Raw genomic sequence first — 22,234 nt, 5'->3', positions numbered from 1 at the left:
GTCCCTAGTCCTGCCACTTCCCACTCAGAGCTGATCATAGCCCCGCCCCCACCTTGGCCATTCTCCTGCTGTGAGCTCTCCACCCCTGAGCAGTCATCCACCACTGTGGTGGCGGCTTTTATCACCCCCAAGCAGCCAAAGGTTGAGGGGCAAACTGATTTGAAAAAGCCCACCAATTATACTATTATGAGTCCTTGTAAGAGTGAAAAGGTGCCCCTGGCAAAGCCTGAACCTGATTTGGATGACTTTATTAATGAGTCACAAGAATCAGGGGGCTTGTTTTTGGAAGAGGATGACTCTAAGCGAGACACGATCAAAAGGTGTCCCTCAGGGTGAGTATATATTTTAAGTAAAACAGTTAATGTCCACTAATGACAAGTAATATTTTTTCAGGGTGTGAATTGATGCTAAAACACGCAGAAACACAGACTTAAGGCTGTTTATCTGTTCTGCAGTCTTGACCAGAAAACCAATGAAAAGACACATGGAGAAAAAGCATCCGTGACAAGGCAGTTAGAGGGAGCAGCGATTTGGGAGGAGCAGGGAAAACAGAAGAGGTCAGAAATTCAAAAACCACAAGATGAGGAAAGGAGGAAGAAAGATGAAGAACAAAAAGAGAAGCTTCTGAAGCAGGAGGAGATGAGAAAACAGGAGGAGGAAAGGAAAAGACTGCGAGAAGAGGAGAAAAGGAGACTCTTACAGGAGGAGGAGGAGGTCAAGAATGAGAAGGAAAGAATGAAGCGTGAAGAAGAACGACTTCTCAAAGAGAAAAAGGATAAACAGGAGAGGCTGAGAGAGGAGGAGGAATGCAGGAGGAGAGAGGAGAACAGAAGGGAGAAAGAACAAGAGATGAAGCACCTGGAGCTCAAGGAGGAGAACGAAAAACTCAGGAGGGAAGAGGAGAAAAGACTGGAGCGAGAAAGATTTATGCTGAAGATGAAAGAGGAGGAGGCGAAAAGGATAGAGGAGAGAAGAGCGTTTGAGGAGCAAAGAAAGAGGAGGGAAGATGAAAAAAAGAGGCTCTTGGAGGAAGAAGACAGGAAGAAGAAGGAGGAAATGCGCCTGAAAGAGGCAAAGGAGATGGAGCAACAGAAAATTAAGGAGGAAGAGGAGAGAATGAAGAGGGCAGAGGAGGAGAGACAGAAGCATGAGGCTGAGAAAGAGAAGAAGAGGAGAGATGAAGAAGAGAGGAGGAAAGAAGAAGAAAGAAAAATACTGGCAGAGAAGGAGAAAAAGAAAAAAGAAGATGAAGAGAGAAGAATGAAAGAAGCAGAAGAGAGAAGGAAGAGGGACTTTGAAGAAAAGGAGAGACGGCTCAAAGAAGAAAGAGAGAAAGAGAGACTCCTAAAGGAAGAGAGGGAGGAGATGGAGAGAAGGAAAAAAGAGGAGGAGAAGAAACGTGAAGAGGAGGAGAGGAGGAAAGAGAGAATCTTACAGGAGCAAAGTGAGAAGGACAGGATGCAAAAGGAGGAAGAGGAGAGGAAGAAGAGAGAAGAGCAGAAGAGGCTGGAGGAAGAGATGAAGCAAAAAGAAAAGGGAGAGGAGAAAAGGCTGAAAGAGGAGAAGGAGCGAGCAGCAAGGAAACTGAAAGAAGAAGAAGACCAGAAAAAGAAAGAGGAGGAACAGAAAATTAAACTTCTGCAAGAGGAGGAGACGGAAAGCAAAAAGAGTAGGGAAGAGAAGAGAGGAGCCAGAGAGGAGCAGGATCGAGCCGCTCTAGTCTGCAGCGTGGAGGTCAATAAGTCAGATGAGGACAAGCAGAAGATGAGAACTGCTGCTCCTCTCAGTTTCACACACTCCCACACATCTCTTAAAGACATAACACAGACTCTACTTCCTGCTCCACACTGCCCTCCGCTGGTCAGAACCAGCACTACAGCCGAGCCGCCGCCCTCACAAACTCCCAAATCTGATGAGCGGTGAGTTGCTGAAATAACAGTTTGAGATTGGTGTTTGTCTGTGTTTGAAACAACTTTCATAAACAGCAAAGAAAGTTAATAAACCTAAAATATACTTTGGCCTAATTTGTCAGCAGTCATTTCTTACTAAAGTGGCACAGAAGTAGGCTGAATCTCAGTTTGTCTGTTGTGGTCATTTTTGTGATTGTCTGCCCACCTAAAGCTTCATAAATGATCTTTCATAAGGTTTTATAGGACACATCTGTAATCTCTAATGCCATTTCCAAAAGAAAACATTAGGATGCTGTGTGATTAATAAAAATATTTTTTATCATAATTCAGCCATGTTTTTTTTAAGTTTTTTTCTAATTCAATTTTATTGCCTCTGTGCTTTTTTTTTTTTTTTTAGATTATTATTATTAAATATGGTGTCCAAAGTAAATGCATATTAATGCATTTTATTCCCATTTTAATAAGTTCTGAACTTTTCTTGGAAATGGGATTGTTTTGATTCAAGTGACACAAATCTTTTAAAAAAAAAAAAAAAAAAAAAAAAAAAAAAGTTACTTTGAGCACTTGAATGCTTTTCCTAAAGTTACACTCTCATTTCCTCTTTTGTGTGAATGTATGAATGAGATTACCAGAGCAGGAATAATTAAACTATAACAGCAGAATATTCTGTGGTAATATTAATGTATTTTCTCTGTCTGCTGAACTCTTTTTCTGCTTCTCTTTGTCCTCTTTCCCCCTCCTTACTCCAGTCTGACTCAACCTACTCCCATAAAGGAAGGTGAACTGTCAAACACTGTTAAAACAGAAAAGAAAATATGCGCTCCATATGGCATCTGTTCAGATCCCACTGTTCAGCTCTCAAATCAGAATAAACCACTGACATTAGAGGTCTTGACATTGATACCACCTCCACGGAGGCTGTCTGATGCAGAGTTTCCTCTGTGGAAAATGCTTGAAGAGAAAAGTGGGAAAGAAACACCAGAAAAAGTCTCTGCTAAGGAGGGTGTAAAGCCTTCATGCAGAGGGTAAGAATGGATGAGGGGACATATTTCTGCTCACTTCCCTGCTTTGTGCTTCTGTCTGTGTCTTTGTTTGTCTATCTCACTGTCGATTTGGCTTGTAAATTAATAAGATGGTAGAAAATGAACATTTTTATTCATGTGGTATTCTGTCTTTTGTAGCTCAACCAGAGAAGATGCTGCTGAGGTGGAAACCACTGTGAGGCACCAGGGCCAACCTACAACTGCAAAAGGTTCAGAAGAAACACAACACACAGTGCAGTCCACTGCTCAGCCCGTCCCACCGCCAGTTCAAGAGGAGCCCAAAAGCCCAGAAAAACCCACTGCGCAACCAAGACCCTCCCTTAAACCTCCCACTAAACCACCTGGCGAGCGGACAGCTCTGGCGCTGGAGCCGCTGCTGCCCACAAAACCAGAACCAGGACTGCAGCAGGAACGAGATTTCCAGCCGCTAGACAAACCACAAACAGAGGAAGTGAAGAAAGGAGAGGAGAAAGCAGCTGATGTTGCCGCTGGCAGTCAGGAGAGTTTCGTCGACAATGAAAAGCCGGTATGCGATGCAGAGAAGCAGCTGTGGGCAGCTGTGGAGGAGACCACAGCTGAGACGGGAATGGAACAAGGAATGGAAAGTAGTGAAAACGCTGAAGAGAAGGAGGAGAAGCAGAAAGAGGAGGAGAGTGTTGCAGGGGGGTGAGTCAGTGATGGTTCTTTGCTGTCTCTGCAGCATGGTGTGCAAATGCAAACATGCACACGCACTGACTAACATTCTTCCACCGTGCGGCAGTCTAATCAGTACTACCTAGTTGTTCCAATTAACCTAATCTGAAGCTTTTTCCTTCATGTTAACCTCCATCTGCCCCAGTAGTCGTTTAAATGAAAGTGATTTAATTAGAGCTTTTCAGTAAAATGCGTGTCTGTGTGTGTCTGTTTTCTTTGTGTGTGTGTTTGTGTGATAGTGCCCAGACAGAGGCAGATGTATGTGTTGCTGAGCAGCAGATGGAAGCACCTGCTGGCTTCATGTCAGCAGTAGTTGGGGTGTTTTATAGAGGGTGAGTCTATCTGCCTGCCGGTGTGGTCAAATTAGATTTTTAGGTGTGTGATGCAGAATGCAACAAATGTTTTTGGAGCTTATTGAAGAGGTGCTTGAAAGATTGTTAACACTGATTCCTAAATTTCAACATAAACATGACCTAAAACATCATCGGTCCTCAAAATAATTCAGGATGAAACTATATATTAGTCATTTCTGTATCATTTTAATTGGATGTTCCATATCTGAGACTGGCAAAGGTCTGTGTGTCTTTTGCGTTTGGTATCCGGCATGAAATCCTTGTGCAGTAATGAATTAAATTTTCCAGTAACTTTTCATCAGTCCTGCAGTCCACTCCTTCATAAACAGATTCAGCTACTCGGGTGCGTGCATTGAACTGTTTGCTTTAAATCCTTCCTCAACATTTCTGTTGGATTTATCTTAATCCTTCAAATAAATTAGTTTAATTCTTCTTTAACCATATATGGTTAAATTGCACTCAATAACTATCCTCATTATGGTTTTCATCAGTGCAGGTTGTCCAGAATTTGCTTGCATATTTTCAACAGTATGGCACCTTTAATTGTTTTACCAATTCTTTTTTTACCTATTCTTAATCATACCAATGCCAGTGTGTTTGCATTGCTTAAAAAATAATAGAGGGTGGTAATCTGTATTACAAGAAATCAATTTCCTCTGAGTGCTTTCCTATGACTCTTTGGACAAGCACAGAAACAAAATCTGTCAAGCATGCTGTCTGGCTCTCTGTCACAGGGTTCAGCTATGACCATTATGCAGGTCATTGTAGGGTGAGTTCTGTCTCACAATTTTCCTGTCCCTCCTGTTTGCCCTGTAGCTACGAGACAGTGGCCTCCTTACTGCACACAACTGGATCAAGTGATGCGGGTCCTCCGCAGATGTCTGCAAACCAACCAGGCTTACTTATAAACAATGAAGACCAGCCATGTTTATATGAAGTAGATACAGAGATCATATGCTCTTCTGAGCCAGATAAGGAGCCAACAAGTCCCTTTGGTATTAACATTTTACCCCCTGCAGCTTTATCTGACTCAGCAGAAACTCAGTTGATTATTGAAGATAAGGTTTCCAAGAAAAAATTAGTTCAGGAATCAGACAAGACAAGTGGGCTTAGTCTGGTAGCAAGTCTGCGGCTCGCAGCCAGTGAGCACGAGAAAGAACAAGAGATGGAGAAAGAACGGGCGGAAAGTATTGGAAAGGCAAAGAAGGGCGAGAGAGACCGAATTAGAGAAGAGACAGAGACAAGAATTGAAGAAAGGTTGAAGAAGGAAGAAACTGAAAAGACAGAGAAAGAAATGCAAGAGAAAGAAGCTGAAAAGAGAGAAAAAGAAAGATTACAGAAAGAAGAAGCTGAAAGGAGAGAGAAAGAAAGACTGAAGAAAGAAGAAGCTGAAAAGAGAGAGAAAGAAAGGTTAGAGAAAGAAGAAGTTGAAAAGAGAGAGAAAGAAAGGTTAGAGAAAGAAGCTGAAAAGAGAGAGAAAGAAAGGTTACAGAGAGAAGCAGCTGAAAAGAGAGAAAAAGAAATGCAAGAGAAAGAAGCAGCTGAAAAGAGAGAAAAAGATAGACTGAAGAAAGAAGAAGCTGAAAGGAGAGAGAAAGAAAGACTGAAGAAAGAAGAAGCTGAAAAGAGAGAGAAAGAAAGACTGAAGAAAGAAGAAGCTGAAAAGAGAGAGAAAGAAAGACTGAAGAAAGAAGACGCTGAAAGGAGAGAGAAAGAAAGACTGAAAAAAGAAGCTGAAAAGAGAGAGAAAGATAGACTGAAGAAAGAAGAAGCTGAAAGGAGAGAGAAAGAAAGACTGAAGAAAGAAGAAGCTGAAAAGAGAGAGAAAGAAAGACTGAAGAAAGAAGCAGCTGAAAAGAGAGAAAAAGAAAGACTGAAGAAAGAAGACGCTGAAAGGAGAGAGAAAGAAAGACTGAAAAAAGAAGCTGAAAAGAGAGAGAAAGATAGACTGAAGAAAGAAGAAGCTGAAAGGAGAGAGAAAGAAAGACTGAAGAAAGAAGAAGCTGAAAAGAGAGAGAAAGAAAGACTGAAAAAAGAAGCTGAAAAGAGAGAAAAAGAAAGGCTAGAGAAAGAAGAAGCTGAAAAGAGAGAAAAAGAAAGACTGAAGAAAGAAGAAGCTGAAAAGAGGGAAAAAGAAAGACTGAAGAAAGAAGAAGCTGAAAAGAGAGGGAAAGAAAGACTGAAAAAAGAAGCTGAAAAGAGAGAAAAAGAAAGGCTAGAGAAAGAAGAAGCTGAAAAGAGAGAGAAAGAAAGACTGAAAAAAGAAGCTGAAAAGAGAGAAAAAGAAAGGCTAGAGAAAGAAGAAGCTGAAAAGAGAGAGAAAGAAAGACTGAAGAAAGAAGCTGAAAAGAGAGAAAAAGAAAGGCTAGAGAAAGAAGAAGCTGAAAAGAGAGAGAAAGAAATACAGATGATGATTGAGCCTGAGAGACCTGAAAAGGAAGAGGAACAAAAGAGATTAACAAAAGAGAGGAAAAAGCAGCAGAACAAGCAACAGACAGAAATCAAGAAACAGGTAGAGCAGTCTGAGGCAGACGAGAATAAGCAAAAGCAAGAAAATGAGGAGTTAAGATCAACAGAAAATGAAAAGAGTATGCTGACAGAGGATGACGTCAGGGGAGAAACTCCACAGTGGATGGTGGAGAAATTTTCAGGCCTTTCAACAGTGCTCAACAACCAGGAGGTTAATGGTAGCCAAACAAGCAAATGGCCGCCGCTGAGGGAGGCAGAATTAGATGATATTGCATATGATGACAGGCAGCAGGGTAATGATGAAGAATACAAATCTGATCCCAAATCAACAAGCACAATCCCACCCAAGACTGAGGCCAGATTGGCTTCAAGTAGATCCGCTGATTCTGTTGCTGCCGACACAGCATTTAAGAGCAAACCCAAGGACAATGTTGGCGCTGTTAAGAAAGCTCTAGACAGTCGCGGCCTGAGGTTGGTTAAAACGACTGCATCCAGTCTTAAACATGATGCCATCCCAGTGTGGCTGAGAGAAGATGAGGAGGAGGAAGTAGAGTATGAGAAAGGACATGAAGATCTTGGCTCCGTCTGGCTGGCTGAGCTGTACATGGAGGGGGAAGCAGGGTGAGTAAGGATTGTTGGCGGATATAAGATATAGATATATAGCTACTAAACTTCTGGGGTTTGGCCTGTCCCCGTCAGTACTCACAACAGAGTTGAGTGTCAGCATGTGAGTCACCTCCTAAAGAGCATCATCATCATCATCATATTGTTTATGAAGGAAGCTGGAATTTCCTCTTTACTTTGGATCTAACCTATGCAAGAAGTTTTGAAACCTTGAAATGACATGAGCCAAAAGCATTGTGTTTGAAGAGACAAGCAAGTTATTTACTGGAGTTGAATTTGGAAAATCTGCAGTACTGTCTGTGACCCGCTGTTAAGTTGTCCTCAACTTCTTAGCTTCTAAATCAATCACATATGTCAAAAAGAAGAGAGGGGAAAAAACTAAATGCTAACATGAGATGGTCTTTCTCTGACCTTGTGACTCCATGGGGGTACATAAGAGTAACCTTGTAGTATGTACAGTAATTGGTAGATTGAAAACACAAGCTGTTTATAGCTAATTCAGCAGCATGCTAATGTTTGTGAAAACACGTAGCAGTGCTGTTAGTCTGGAAAATCTGTAGTAGGAAAATGCATCTGCATCTATTATGGTTTCGTCCACATGGTCTACATAAGGGGCGTCCAGCTACAGTCCTCAGGGGCTTCAGTTCTGCAGGTTTTTAATATGTCCTTGCTCTGACACACTTGATTCAAATTAATAAATTGTTGTGCATAACCTCATAGGTTGTTGCATACATTTAATTTGAGTCAGGTGTCTTGGAGCAGGGATACACTGAAAACCTGCAGGATTGTGTCCCTCGAGGACCGACGTTGGACACCCCTGGTCTACATAGATAAAGCATTTGTTTATTTGTCAATGTAGCTTAGCATGGTAGTTGGCATGGTTGAATGGATTGTTTATTTTCCTCAGATGTTCCCATTCAGTTGAGTGTGTTAAAATCTGATGAAGTTACATTAAAACTTTGGTCCACTAACACTCATGGAGTGAAGGGGAAATTCTTGCACAGACACATTGGAAACTAAGTGTGGAAAACGTTTCTGAGCCACGTGCTGCCTTCAGCTCGACACAACTTCTTTGCTTGATTTTCTTCCAAGCATTGGCTGCTTGAGATGAACTGTGGTATGCTGGCAAAGCAGAACCGAGTATGACATGGATACTGGTTGGATCTGTGATTGTTTGTTTTTGTAATCAGCATGTCAGCCTGTACATTCAGTTCTGAATTTTCCTTTTCTGTCTTCAGCCCAGGCCACCCAACTCCTGCTGTAGCCCAGACGCCCTCTTCACCCCCTTGCAGTGAACAATCTGTTTATCAGAGTTCTGACACAAGTCATACAAATAAACCTGAACCTCCTGAAACCTGTCAAACTAACAGTCCACATCCTAAGCCTCCTTTGGTTTATCAGAAAGAAGAAGGACTCAGTCCAACACATCACAAACAACTAGCTAAAGGAGAGAGCGATGAGATTCTCATAAAGACTCATCAGAGTTTGGAGGAAGGGGAATTCCTTCTGTCTTCTGTGGTCGCTTGGCCCCTACCGCCAAGCACAAACACTGCAAACGTGAACTGTGGCACTAAAGATATGAAGACAAAAACTGGTGCAAACATCAGAAAGAAACAAAATGACTTAGAAACAGCCACATGTTCACCTGAGAGTCTCGAAATGAGCTCTGAAAACAACACAAAACCTTACGCTCACAACAGTCTCTCTAAAGATCAGCAGCTCCAAGAAGAAGAAATTTTCTTACTAGCTAAAATTCACCAGATGTCAGGCGATGCATCCCCTGTCTCGGGCCCTCGTGGTATGAAACGACTCATTCCTGCACCTGGTGATATTGACTGTGATGCCAAGGAGCCCAAATACCAATCAGACAAGCCCGCTGACTTGACTGACCACAGTCAACACTCAGTTATTCCCACTTTTTGTTCCCTGGAGGAAATATCACTAAGTGAGTTAGAGGAGCTTCGTGGAGAGATGGAAGTGTAAGTAAACAGATGTTGTACATCTGTGCTGCTCCCCAAAAGGATGTTTGGCCGTCTGATCTGTAAAGTCATAAACTCAATATTAAATATTTGAGCTAGATTTTTGCTTCTCAGCTTCCCATCTTGGTTGTTTACCTGCTGGGTAGGTGATCTTTACTGGGGTGACATGGAGTAACATTGCCAGATATGTTGAACTCAGAGGTTATCTAAAGAGATTCAAAACCTAAATGCAAAACCAAGATAGCTTTGGTTCCCTGCTTGATTTTCAAGCATTCTGCTTTTTAGTTTTATAGCAGCTAAATTGACGATTAGAGATTTTTCATGTCTTGAAAGTTAAAGAAAAACATTTGACTTCTGGTTTGACTTGTAAAATCCCAGAAATATTAAAGAAAAGACGAGACAGTGACAATATAACCCCATGAACTGTTTGTTTAGTCTACAAGTCCATGACTTGGCTCAAAAAACAGCGTTCAAATACTTTTTAATATAAACAGTCATATTAAGTTATTCTCTGCTGCTTGAGGCTTGATTTCAGTTTGCTTCCTAAAAGGATGTTGTCGATGTGAGTATGTTGCTATGGAAGTTGATATGGGGTGCTGTGTGGTTTAGAAGCTTTGGAGGTTTCGCAGATTTGTTATCATTTATATGCTCTCTAACACCAGCTTGCCCATTCTGCTCATCATTGCATGATTGTCAGCACTTTCTCAAATCTGCTACTAGCAGGATGCTCCCGCTGGCTTCATCTACACTCTCCATTCTCTTTGTGAATCATCTGTCTTTGTTTTTTATCTTATTCTAGAGTACAACAACAGCCTACCGACTTCCCTGATGGTGGAAAGAAGAAACAATTATCTCAGGCAAAAGACACCACCGTCACAGACAGCGTTGCTTCCGGCCATCACTGTGAAATGAAAACTTCTCGGCTTCCTACGTTACCAGAGGAAGAAATCCCTGACTCTAAGACCCCTGATCCTGTGCCAGTAGTCAGAGAGGAGGCTGATGGGAAAGATGACACAGCTGAGGTAAATTTATAAAACATTGACACTCAAATGAACCCCGATGTTTGCACAACCCAAACTGAGCCCCCCCTTCTCCTCCCTCATCATCCTCCTCCCCCCAGGGCCTGGTGAACTCCAGTCAGTCTCTGCTCCAGTGGTGTCAAAGCATCACTAGCAAGTACCAGGGGGTTAAGGTCACAAACTTCAGCACATCCTGGAGAAACGGCCTGGCTTTCTGTGCCATCCTGCACCATTTCCATCCTGATAAGATGTACGTCAACTATCTCTGCATCTTTGTTACTGGTTACTGTATTTTAAGTGCATCACATTTGATCTATTCTAACATTTTTTATGTTGTTATTCAGTGAATCCTTCATAAATATGTCCCGTATGCTTTTCTTGTTTCTGCCCCATTAGAGATTTTGACCAGTTGGACTCTCATGACATCAAACTCAATAACAAGAAGGTGAGAATGAGGCACATGACCATAAATGTTTAGCGCACCGTGCCATCAGGACTGTGCCAAAAGTACAGAAATGCAAAAAATACACTTTTTTGTGTAATGTGGTTATAGCAAATGCTTTTCTGAGCACTGCATGGTTGATTTTAAGAGTAACTGTGATTGTTTCTTAGGAAGACCAGAAAGAAGAACATCACAGTAATCCAGTCTGTCTGAAACAAAAGCTTCCACTTCCACAGAAAGAAAACTCATAAATCTTGAGCTTCATTTTAGGACTTGCAGTTTGAATTTATTCCTTTGTCTGAGCTTTAAGACCAGTTATTAAAGGCAGAGTATGTAAGATTTCAAGGCGATTCTTTCCACCACCAGGTGGCAAACACCAGGTCGTAAGCAAAACCACAAAACTGCTACCTCCACAAACAAGGTTGGCAGTAATGAGCAAAACTCCCCCCTCACCCCTCCTCCTTGCCAGTTCTAATGAGGGCAGGAATCGCTTGTGAGCTCAGAGCCGCTCTGCAATAAATGGGCTTATACTCCCCCTACTGGTGGAAAAAAGTACTTTTTTTTACTGGTCAGAAAACATTCAAGAAGAGTCTTTGTCATTAATTAAACTTGTAATTTTATAATGCATCAAATATGGACAGACTGGAACCTACATGTTTAAAAAACTATGTAATTTTGATTGTAGTTATTTTTTTAGTTAATTTATTTTGAAAATATTGAAAATCTTACATACTCTACCTTTAAGGTCTCAGTTTAGTCCTGATTGAGATATGAGAGTTGTTTTACCATCCACAGCTTGATATATAAATTGCAGACATAAAGGGATTGGGTTTGGGTCTCCAGGAGAACCTAAAACTCAGGAGAACCTGAGGAACACCACAGTTAGGTTTATATATCTTTATCAATCTATCCGGACCACAGATTCTGTGACAGATTTTATTTAAATCATTTAAAGCAGCAGAAACATACTGAAGTGTCAGAATAATGTGGTCTTCTGAGCCAGACAAATCCAAGAGCTTTTCTTTCATTGTCTCTGACATGATTTATTCATGACTTTCACATATTTTTGAGAGGTTGTTAATAAAATTTTCTCATCTTTCTGGCATCAGGCATTTGACGGCTTTGAGGCGCTAGGGATCTCCCGCCTGTTGGAACCGTCCGACATGGTTCTTCTGTCCGTCCCTGATAGGCTCATCGTCATGACTTACCTCAGCCAGATCCGCTCGCACTTTACCAACCAGGAGCTGAGCGTGCTGCAGATAGAGCACAACAGCATCAGGTCCAGTTATGGCCTCGCCCCCTCCGGTCCCGCTCCCACCAACGTCGACGCTGCTGCTTTCTGCATGGCCAGACTGAACGAAGGTGTGAGTCTGGAGGAAGGAGGCAGCAGCACGCTGGTTGTCCCACCACCGAGAAGCAAACGGGCGGTTAAAGGTAAAAAGCTTATTTCCCTCTACTTATTTAATCTCTTCTGCATTTCAGTAGTTTTTACAAAACTTTTATTCCATTCAAATAATTTTTCTTACCGTGATCCCATCTGTCCAGTCCTGATTATGGTCAATTTAATTAACCTTATAGGTACATGGAGCTTCATGAGCCTCAAGAGCCTCAAGAGACTTTTGAGAAGGATAGAATCTGAACAACAACACACAACAAATTTTAGTGCAGACCACTTTTTGATAATTGCTAAATATAGCATTGGATTTGTTGGAGGATGTGCTCTCTAAGTCAGTGCAACTCTACTCAGCCCTGCCTCATACATGAGGTATCATGGAAACAATAAGTGCAGAAACAGATAGAAAAGTTATGAAAAAAAGACAAATAATAAATTTGATTCATGTAGGTTTATAATAGTTTTAAAGATGACACACATCTTATCTTCAGTTCAGAGAAATTATTTGAAATAATTCACATTTAAAGTTTTAGATTTTATGGAGCTATAAACAAGACATTTATCAACGAGTAATGGAAATTAATTGAATATTATACTTTAAATAGAAATGACAGTGTTTCTCAGTATGAGAACTATTAAACTTATTGATCAAATTTGAAACTTTCTTGACGAATCTTTAGGGTCGGACTGTATCATGAGTTTTTCTGTTCTGTCAAAAATCTGAAGGATTATGTCAATTTGACTACGTTTTCAGTTTTTGGCTGTCCTGTGTCATTGTATGAGCATTACTGGCATGAAATGGATAATATTCATTTAGATTAAAAGGACATGTGTGTGATGTATTTCTGTGTTCCAATGAAATATATTTCTTTCAATGTATTGATTTTCATTTCTAAAGATTTCAGAGTAGTGTGACGTATGTTGTCCCAAGTATTGAACAAAGCTTTCCCAGAGGCTTTAAGTGTGATCTCTTTTTTAGCTGATGAGTCGGTAACCCCTGTGCCACCCCCGAGGTCGATTACTAAAGCAGCTAAATCTGGACCACCTCAGGTGATTCTTTTTCTGGTTTCAGTATTGATAAACTATTAAAAATATGTAATGTCACAATGCAGAATTGATTAATGATTAATTAACTAGTGTCAGTTTTCCATTAGTTACTTAAAGCTTGTTTCTCATTCTCCAGGATGGAGATAAGAACACAAATAACACTGGTAGGTAACAGAAAACTTAGCGTTTCTGACAATGCAAATGTGAATATTTCTAGGCTTTCTATTATTTTTCTATTATTTCTTGTCTTTCTTGTTATGCTTTAATCCGTCTTGTGTGTTTTTTTTCTGTTTGCAGAGTTGCAGAGTGCAGCTGAGAGCCAGCCTCCTAAACAACAAGAAGAAACAATGGTCAGCTTTGTGTTCTTCATTTCTACGCTTCATTTCTACATTTCTTTGACCCTCAAAACATCACAAATACCTGCAGAAGGCAAAGAATCACAATTAGATCACAAAGATTTCACAGCTTGTGTTTTTTTTTTCAAGCTTATTGGCCGCTCTTTAATCCTTTGACCATCTTTTTCTTGCATCCCTTTCCCTTCTCTTTGCTCTACTCTCCTTCCTCTCTTCTCTTTGTGACCACTGTGTTTGTCATGTGGAACTGTGTGTGGTTGCATCGATATGCGTGTGTGATGCGGCTTGTGGTCAGTGTCTGCAGGACACCAGCCAGTACGTGTTAAGTGAGCTGGCAGTGTTGGAAACAGAGCAGAAGCACATCGACAGCAGAGCCGCTGTCGTGGAAAGACGACTTCGAAGCCTCATGGAAACTGGTGAGCGGACCACATGCATGCAAGGATGAGCGAAAATGGTTGTACTGATTAAAGCAAGCAGTTGTACATGTATAGCTTTGCTTTTGTGGTTTTACCTTCAACTTGAAAATGAAATGAATGAATTTGGGAAAGTTTTTGTGATTAAATGACAGTGTCATGACATTTTTAATCCTATACAGTGCGTGAAGGAATTTCCACACACTAAGTAATGAATAATGTTCTCTTAAAAATAAAATTAAAAGAAGTTCTGATGGTTTTTTATTATAGGCTATGAATGAATTGGCTTGAAATGATGTATATGTAAAGTCGCCTGTGACAACATTGTTGTGAAGTGCCGCTATACAAATAAAGCTGAATTGAATTGAACTGAATTGATGGCAATTTAAAGCCAAATTTATGAAATTTCATCACATTAAGTCAAAATTAGCTAATGATTCAATTCAGCGCAATCCAAAAACTGTAGGTAGCAGGAAAACTAGCAGACTTAAGGGTTGTTCAGGGTTTCAGTGGTTTACACACTGAAACGGAGGTTGACATTTGTGCATAATCTGTGGTTTATTTATCCATGTGTCCAGGAAGTGACCGTGATGAAGAGGAAAGGCTGATACAGGAGTGGTTCACTTTGGTAAACAAGAAAAATGCTCTGATACGCAGACAGGACCACTTGGAACTACTGTAAGTTTACTGGAAATACTCACATAATACACACATACCTTTAGTTTTTTTTTAACTTCCTTTCTTCTTGATTTGTCTACAGACAAGAGGAGCAGGATTTGGAGAGAAGATTTGAGCTTCTGACCAGAGAACTACGAGTCATGATGGCTATAGAGGGTCAGTATGCAACAGATATTTGATGATAGCTGCAACCTTTTTCAGACCCGTCTAGCTTGCTGAATTAGCATCAGGTCTGTCAGTTTGACTTTTGGCATAGTTGAAATCCATGTTTTCCCATGACGTGGAGTCTTTTATTCAGCTCTGCCTCCTCCTATTTTCTTCAACAACCAAAAATTCTCCACCAGCCATATCCTCAACAGCCATGGTATAACTATAAAGAAACACTGCTTTTAATATATTTTTTCAGTTCCACTTGTTGAAAACAGTAAAAGATAACAGCCCTCATCTGTTAAGGAGAGTTATGTCTTCTTTTGTACTACTTGTACTACTTTCTCCTGTGTGTTTGACTGCTTTTTTTTTTTTTTCTAAATGTTAACAACATGTGGACACAAAGCAAAGGGGCCCTTATGTAGCTGCTGGTTCTTGACATCAATTTTCTGTATGAAAGGCCTATGCTGAACATAAAGTTAAAGTCTCACATATAAGTCCTGTTTATTTGTTTAGATTCAGTCTTAAAGTTTCTACAAGTCCGCTTATCCCTCAAAATAACAGTTATGTTAACCAAGCTTTGACATGGGAACATACAAGCAAAGCTTATGGTAAGATTATACAACATTAACTGCATACTGTAAGGATTTTCCAGCTGGTCTGGGACCATTACCATTAAGTTTTATTCCATAGTGTTTTCAGATCTTTAAGTAGTTAAAGTTTGTGCCTAATTTTGCCATCATTTACAGAACATTTACACTGATTTGTTTGTGACTTGAGGCCTTTTGGGGATGGCAGAACTTATTCAAGTGAGAAAATAATGGCAGTCTGCCAAGCAACCGTGCATGTTTCTGTTGCAATTTGGCCCAAACTAGTCGCTCGGCAGGAAGTATGCAAATGTCTTAAATAGCAACATAGTGACAAAAAAAACTGGAATGTAGTACAAATGAGGAGTTTCAGAGACAGCTACTTCTGTTGAAGAGAATAACCCTTTTATATTTATACCAAAGGAAATTAAATGTATTTAATGCAATTCTAGACTAATCCACATCAGGAGTCAAAACTGATCAAATAATGAAGAAAAGCAAAAGACTGTTGGTTGTTTTGCAGACTGGCAGAAGTCGTCCACTCAACAGAAGAGGGAGCAGCTGCTCCTCCAAGAGCTGGTGTCATTAGTCAACCAACGGGACGAAATCATCAGAGATATTGATGCCAAGGAGAGGAGGTCAGTTTCTCCCAAAATGGGCAAAATATGCTGTGTGCAGAGAGAAAACACATTTAAACATGTATCTCCTAAATTCCAATGCTGTCTTGTTTTTACCGCTCGTTTTTGAAGAATTCCTTCAGTCTGGTTTTTGCTTGTGTTTGCAGCGCAATGGAGGAGGATGAGCGCCTGGAGCGAGGCCTGGAAATGAGGAGAAGAAAACACAGCAACAAAGACAAATGTGTGTTACAGTGACATGGACGACCGCAAATAGCATTTGTTAAGGAGTCCTCAAGGTCATAAAAAAGTGTTTTCTGTAGGCAAAAAAGAAAGGGTGTCTCAGGACAACCGGTTTTCCGGTTTATCAAAGTGCCTTGATATTCCCAGGTCTCCGAGCTGCAAAGTGTGTGTTCTTTGACAGTAGCACATCTAAGTTTCTTTGTTTTCCGTGTGCCTTAAAATAATGGTATTATTTTGATTCTTTTTGCCTATTTTTATTTATTTAAATGACGTGTTATGATGTTATACATGTATTGCACATGGGTTTTTTTTGTGTGTTTATTTCTATTCATTGTTTAAACACTGGCCAGTCCCCTTTTTTCAGGGGAATGAGTCTTCCTTATCATGATGAGAGATTTTTAGAACTGAGGCCAAATGCTTGTCTTACTTCATGAGGAGTAGCTCACGTTGCTATTGCACATATACAAACTAGTTCTGTTTGAGTGTTGTTGATTTTGTCAGTCAGTTTCCCTCCCAAAAAGAAATCGATTTCGAAACATTTCAGAAATTCAAAAGGTATGTGATAAATCGAGCTGGACTCAAACTCAAAAGTGGATTTCATCTTAAATCTTTTGTTTTACATCCTTTCAAACTCAAAAGTGGATTTCATCTTAAATCTTTTGTTTTACATCCTTTCTGAAAGTTTGACTACTGTATGCATGCTTTTTGAGGTGTTCTGATAAAGTGGTACCCATTTGTGGGCTTCCACATGTGGCTGTCTGTCTTTAGGAGACTGTGTTGGTGAACAATGGTGAAGAGTTATGGTTAATAAAAATTTGTTGCTTATATTTGTCAGTTGTGAGAAGTAAAGTATGTTTGTGTAAATAAGGTGCACTGTATGCAAACCAATATGATGTTCCTACACTGATAATTTGTCTGTTTAAGTCTGATCTTAATTTACACTTAAAAGTTTTTATGTTTATCACTGAATGATAATCCGTAAAATTCATATTGGTTATATTGTTGTCCAGAGTGAAGTTTATTGATTGTTGATTAAAACAAAAGATCAATTCAGATTAATTACATAATCACACATATAGAATATGTGGCCCATATTTCAGAAGGGAAACCTAACTTCTTGTCATGGCTTAGTACACAGAGGGAACAATAAGGAACAGGTGAACCTGAGTAAGAAAATCAAAATCAGGAAGCAAAGCTGGAGACAATACACAAGGGAACAAGAAAACAAAACTTCAAAATAAAACAGGAACCCATATAAAGAGACAACACCATGACACTTATTTTTTTAAATCACATTTGTCATCATTTACATTTTGGAGAAAGCTGACCCCATATAAGGATAGACAGGGAAGGCTAATCATTTAAACCTGATATCTGACAAGGAGGAGTGAATCTGGCTGAGCAAATGATGACTGATCTATCTATCTATCTATCTATCTATCTATCTATCTATCTATCTGTATATGTGTGTGCGTGTGCATGGGGTGTGAGTATTAAAGTTAATCAGCTTGACTCTCCAGCACAGATCTCCACCTCACTGGGATCTACTAATCTGAACTGACAGAGCAGACCAAGCTAATATAAAGCATGTCGAACCAGTGCCACTGTTCTCCATCACTGGAGAACCTTTGAAAGTCCTGCGAGCTGCAGATCCTCCACGCCGTCATGCTGCAGCCACAGCATGACCCATCAAGGCAGGGGGAGCACACCCACACAAGGTGTTGGGTGAGTGGACTGAGTTGCCTCCTGCTGGCATGTCTCTACGTTGGCAGTCTGTATGTGTGGAGGAGCAGCTTACCGAGGTATTCAAGTCACCACAAATCATTCTGTATCGCTGTTCATCTGGCATCGAAGGTGAAGCTTTGTGTGTGTGTGTGTGTGTGTGTGTGTGTGTGTGTGTGTGTGTGTGTGCATATCTGAAGGGACCATCCAAGTGTGATAAAGTGTCGTTGTGCCAGTGTACTGCTGGTCTGTGCAGTGTCATCTGCATTTGTAAAGATATGGATGCACTGGGATAATGTTATCGTGAGTACACATTAATTTACTTCATTTTGGGGGATTTGGAGATTTGATTAAAACCCTTTTTTGTGTTTCCTCCTAATAATAATTGTGGTTATTGTCACTATGTTGCAATATGGCCTTGATCTAACAAACTATAAGACTTTAGTCAGACATTTAATCTACCTATTGTAAAAAAAAAAAAAAAAAAGTGATAAACAAGTGTTTCTGTGAGACTAATTTGTCATTATTTCTTGGTAAATGCAAGCTATGGTGGACAGAACCAATGCATCAATGCATCAAAAAATCTTTTTTGCCCTTTAAGAATTTTTCAGGGACAAAACTGTTTCACAGAGCAGTTTGGCAAAGCATGGAACAATAGACGGAAGAAGAAAAAGAAAAACACTGATTTGACTATAAATCTGCAACAAGTCACTGCATGCTCCCTAATTCTGCATCATCACTGGCAAACCCCAGATTATGCATAATGCTTTTGTCAGCAGTTATTACTTAGTGTTACAGTGGAAACATGTCTTAGTTCAATCTTGCATCAGTCTGATTTAAGAAAAGTGGGAGCTCCATACCTGCTTTTAGTTTTCTGTAATATAAGTTAAAACAGAAACCCTAAGTTGCAATGTCTTTTTGCTTATTGGCTTCTTTGCTATTTCATATCAATAAATTATTAAGTAAAAGATGTATATTTAAATGTTTCATAATGATCTTCAGCAGGCTTTGTCTGTTGAACCTTGCAAAGTACAGTTTTTACAACATTTCATTTAATTGCTCTGTAGTTAAGTAAAATGAGACTCTGATTCTGATATCTTTAAGTTTACTAATATAATAAGAAATGCAGCCTCAACATTAGAAAAAACCTTTTCATAATGAAGTAAATTTCAAAAGAACTTCTAATAAAATCCTAAAACTCCAGAAAACATTCAGAAAACAAGATAAAACCTTATGTAGATTTCACTGATGGACTGTGAAATAGGATTTTATTTGATTTAGCACTGCAGGCAGCATCAGAGAAATTATTCAGCAGCGGCATCACAGGAACATTACAGCAGGGACATTAAATGTGAAATATCATAGATGCAGTATCTGCATTATCATCCAACCTTGTGGCAGAGACCTCTATTAAATTTTCAACATTACCTCCATGTGGAGGTCACGCTGAAATGGATTTGGTGTTTTTTTTCTGGAACAGTTCACAGAAGCCACCATATTCACATAAAGCTCATGAGGTTACTCCTTGAACTAACTTTTTTGGCTGTATGTTTATTTAAGTGCATCCTGGTCCTCCAGGTTGATGCATCTGTGTGGGAGCTGATGGGAGCTCGTCTGGAAGGTTTTGTTCCTGCAGCTCTACTGCCGTTACTACTGACTATGGTAAGGCAGGGAAGTGGCAGCTCTGTAAAAATGCCTTTAAATAATTAAAAAATCCCCCTTTTGTGTTTCCAAATTACCTGAATATGTCTTAAACTCCCTCAAAGAATTACCTGAATGTTACATAAACCTCACAGTGAAATGAAATTGGAAACAGAACTGAAATCTTAAGATATTAGAAAATATGTTTTTTTTATACATATTTTCATTAAACTTGGCATGAAAATAATTTCCAAATAAATAACTACCAAAATAGTTTTTGTATAACTGTTGAAATGTTACTCTAAAGATCCTGTTTATCTCATGGAAAGTCTTCTTTTCATTGCACTGAGACCATTTAGACATTTCAGAGGTTTTATTTCCCTTCCTACAGAAATATTCTGTGACTACTACATCCACAAAGTTTCTGCAGTTTGTAGTTACATCCCACGGGCATGCTTAAATCACACACTGAAAAGCGCGCCTCCAGATCATCATCTTTAATCTTTTGTTATTTATTTCCTCTGCATGTCATAAACATCTGAATTTGTTCTCCCCATCAGGTTTTTTATCTCGGGCCCCTGGTCCACTCTGCTATGGACAACCCTGATGGCTTCACCAGGGAGCTGCAGTCTGCCCTGGGTGTGTTTGTCTAATAACGTTCAAACATTGTGCTAGATGAGTTTGGTTTGGAGACTTTTGCATATGTGCTACCACCGCACTGAAGGTCATCACGAAGCCCTTACTTCACTTTGCCAGATGTTCAGTCTTGGAGGATGTGTGTGCAAGATGCAGTGTGGCTCAGGAACCAGGTGGTGGCACCAGTGACGGAGGAGCTGGTGTTCAGAGGGGCCATGCTGCCTATGCTGGTCCCTTGCACAGGACCAACAGCTGCTGTCTTCACAGCACCACTGTTCTTTGGTGTTGGTATGAAAATAAGATTTACATACTACAAACAACTCATATTCACATTTTACTTTATTTAAATACAGTACTTTAAATAAGAGGGTCAAAATGACTTTTTTAGTGCTGAAATACAGTGAAATACAGAAACTGACATGCTTCATAATTTGTCTATGTTCATTTTGTTAATGTTAATAAGTAGGATATCATATTTGTTACTGTTATTTTAGCTCATTTCCACCATATTATAGAACAGAGGCGCCTTGCCAAGGACAGTCTGGGTATCATCCTCTTGGTGTCAGGTCAGTTTGCCAAAACACATTTCTCAGATAAACCATACACATTACTTAAGTAAAACCTTGTTAAACAAGCTGTAAAGGATTTTAGTTTTTCTGCTTTTTCAGATAAAGTTTAGATGAACCACAGCAGTTTCACTGTGCTGTACTTTTACAGGGATGCAGTTCCTCTACACAACTGTGTTTGGTGCCTTTACCGCCTTCATATTCCTGAGAACTGGTGAGAAATGGAGCGAGAAGCACATTAACCTGTTGACCCACAAACTTAGAGTTCACACCTTCTAACATTTATGATCTGTGCCTATGAAGGTCATATTGTAGGTCCAGTTTTGTGCCATTCTTTCTGCAACAGTCAGGGCCTGCCTGACATCAGTTCTGCCCTGCAGCACCCTCAGCATTCAGGCCTGCTCTTCTCTTATCTGATGGGTTTCCTGCTGTTCCTGGTACTGCTATTCCCACTGACAGACCCCTTCTTCTATGGAGCCATTCCAGTCTGCAGCCTGGCTCCCCCTCTAGCATCTGTATGTTAAATCAAATGTAATTAAACACACTTAACTGCTTGAAAATGTGTTTTTTTTTTTTCTATTCTGGATTTGGTTTTTGCAATAGTTTTCTATTTCTTGAAGTATGAGTGTGTGGGTAAGCATGAAAGGACAAAAAGTCTAGCCCTTCAGACATTTCCTGCATGGTTGAAAATATTTCCTACTGTATTGAAACCCAACAGCAGTACAACTTTTTTTTTTGTGACTGCCAGAGAGAATGAGAGGTGTGTGTGTGTGTGTTTAACTGAGGAAAACAGATGAATAGGTAAGTGAATGAGTGAGAAGGGAATGCAGTGGAGGAGTTGAGGAAGCAAAGAAGAGACAAATGGACAGAAACGCAGAGACTACTGCCAACAAATACACTAAAAGGAACCAAGGCAGAGTGACACTGCGATGTAAAAATCATGTTTTCAAGACAAACAACGCTATGACTGTCAGATTTATATGGAAAGAGTGAAAAAAAAAAAGTGAGAAAAAATTGGCTTAGCCAGAAGCAACACAAGTAAAGCCAAGAGACAGAGAAAGGGAGAAAGAAGTAAAAATAAGGGAGAATCAAAATGTAAAGGTGGAGGGGGAGGATAAGGGAAAGGTTAGTGTCTCCCAAGGGAAATTGAATATGTGGAGTAACAGAGCTGAGGAATAAGAAAGGAGGTCATTTAGGGTACATGCAAACGACAGTGAGGAGAAAGGTTGTGTTGAAGGATTAAGATTTATGGGTTAGGCTTAGAAGTTATAAAAACGTTGCAACCTAAAATAGGTCAAATAAAATCATTTTACGTGTAGTGTGTATTTCCTGTCTCTTAATTTTGCTGAATTTTTCCATAACTTTGGATTATTTTGTGTCTGGCTTCGATACTTGCTCAGAACAGAATTCTGCAAAACATCATCTGGCAGATATCTTTGGCAAGTAAAAGGACACAACAGCAAATGTTAAATCACCTGCAGTAATGAGGAGTCTAATCATCATACAAGTTACAGTCTTAAACATGTGCTTTTTTTCATCATCGAAAGTGATTTAAGATATAGCCGGAAAGTATTTGGTATGGAAATTTCCTTGATCATCCATTTTCCCAGATGCGAAGAAGCATTACAGGTACATATAGCTGGAGACGTGCATTCCTAAAGA

The 22,234-nt window shown here is 39.9% G+C and overlaps 2 protein-coding genes across 6 annotated transcripts in view; both read left to right on the top strand.

The window, feature by feature from the left end:
• Window positions 1–16,834, top strand: part of LOC306761390 (EH domain-binding protein 1-like protein 1) — a 31,856-nt gene extending 15,022 nt beyond the window's left edge. Inside the window, exons 13-31 of one of the 5 annotated variants that reach the window (XM_079247515.1) lie at window positions 9–332; window positions 456–1,919; window positions 2,660–2,935; window positions 3,092–3,619; window positions 3,886–3,978; window positions 4,816–7,089; window positions 8,331–9,071; window positions 9,871–10,093; window positions 10,192–10,340; window positions 10,487–10,535; window positions 11,642–11,966; window positions 12,905–12,975; window positions 13,109–13,136; window positions 13,270–13,322; window positions 13,630–13,741; window positions 14,317–14,416; window positions 14,499–14,572; window positions 15,674–15,788; window positions 15,935–16,834. In XM_079247515.1, coding sequence (XP_079103641.1) covers window positions 9–332; window positions 456–1,919; window positions 2,660–2,935; window positions 3,092–3,619; window positions 3,886–3,978; window positions 4,816–7,089; window positions 8,331–9,071; window positions 9,871–10,093; window positions 10,192–10,340; window positions 10,487–10,535; window positions 11,642–11,966; window positions 12,905–12,975; window positions 13,109–13,136; window positions 13,270–13,322; window positions 13,630–13,741; window positions 14,317–14,416; window positions 14,499–14,572; window positions 15,674–15,788; window positions 15,935–16,022 — 7,087 coding nt within the window. In that variant the 3' untranslated portion in view covers window positions 16,023–16,834. The remainder of the gene's footprint in view (window positions 1–8; window positions 333–455; window positions 1,920–2,659; window positions 2,936–3,091; window positions 3,620–3,885; window positions 3,979–4,815; window positions 7,090–8,330; window positions 9,072–9,870; window positions 10,094–10,191; window positions 10,341–10,486; window positions 10,536–11,641; window positions 11,967–12,904; window positions 12,976–13,108; window positions 13,137–13,269; window positions 13,323–13,629; window positions 13,742–14,316; window positions 14,417–14,498; window positions 14,573–15,673; window positions 15,789–15,934) is intronic. The other 4 variants (XM_079247518.1, XM_079247517.1, XM_079247516.1 and 1 more) reach the window with 4 other exon arrangements.
• An 838-nt stretch (window positions 16,835–17,672) lies between these two features.
• Window positions 17,673–21,096, top strand: LOC306761725 (CAAX prenyl protease 2-like; the record flags this gene model as incomplete). Its single annotated transcript, XM_079247995.1, has 8 exons — window positions 17,673–17,809; window positions 17,930–18,032; window positions 19,308–19,391; window positions 19,931–20,009; window positions 20,127–20,294; window positions 20,501–20,572; window positions 20,724–20,786; window positions 20,876–21,096. The coding sequence occupies 8 exons, from the start codon at window positions 17,673–17,675 to the stop codon at window positions 21,094–21,096; spliced, it is 927 nt and encodes a 308-aa protein (XP_079104121.1).
• Between the last annotated feature and the right edge of the window lie 1,138 nt (window positions 21,097–22,234).

Source organism: Telmatherina bonti, assembly GCF_933228915.1.
Source record: "Telmatherina bonti genome assembly, chromosome: 10".
Lineage (NCBI taxonomy): Eukaryota > Metazoa > Chordata > Actinopteri > Atheriniformes > Telmatherinidae > Telmatherina > Telmatherina bonti.
Note: the sequence above shows the minus strand (reverse complement) of the source record. Positions and strands in the feature narration are given on the sequence as shown.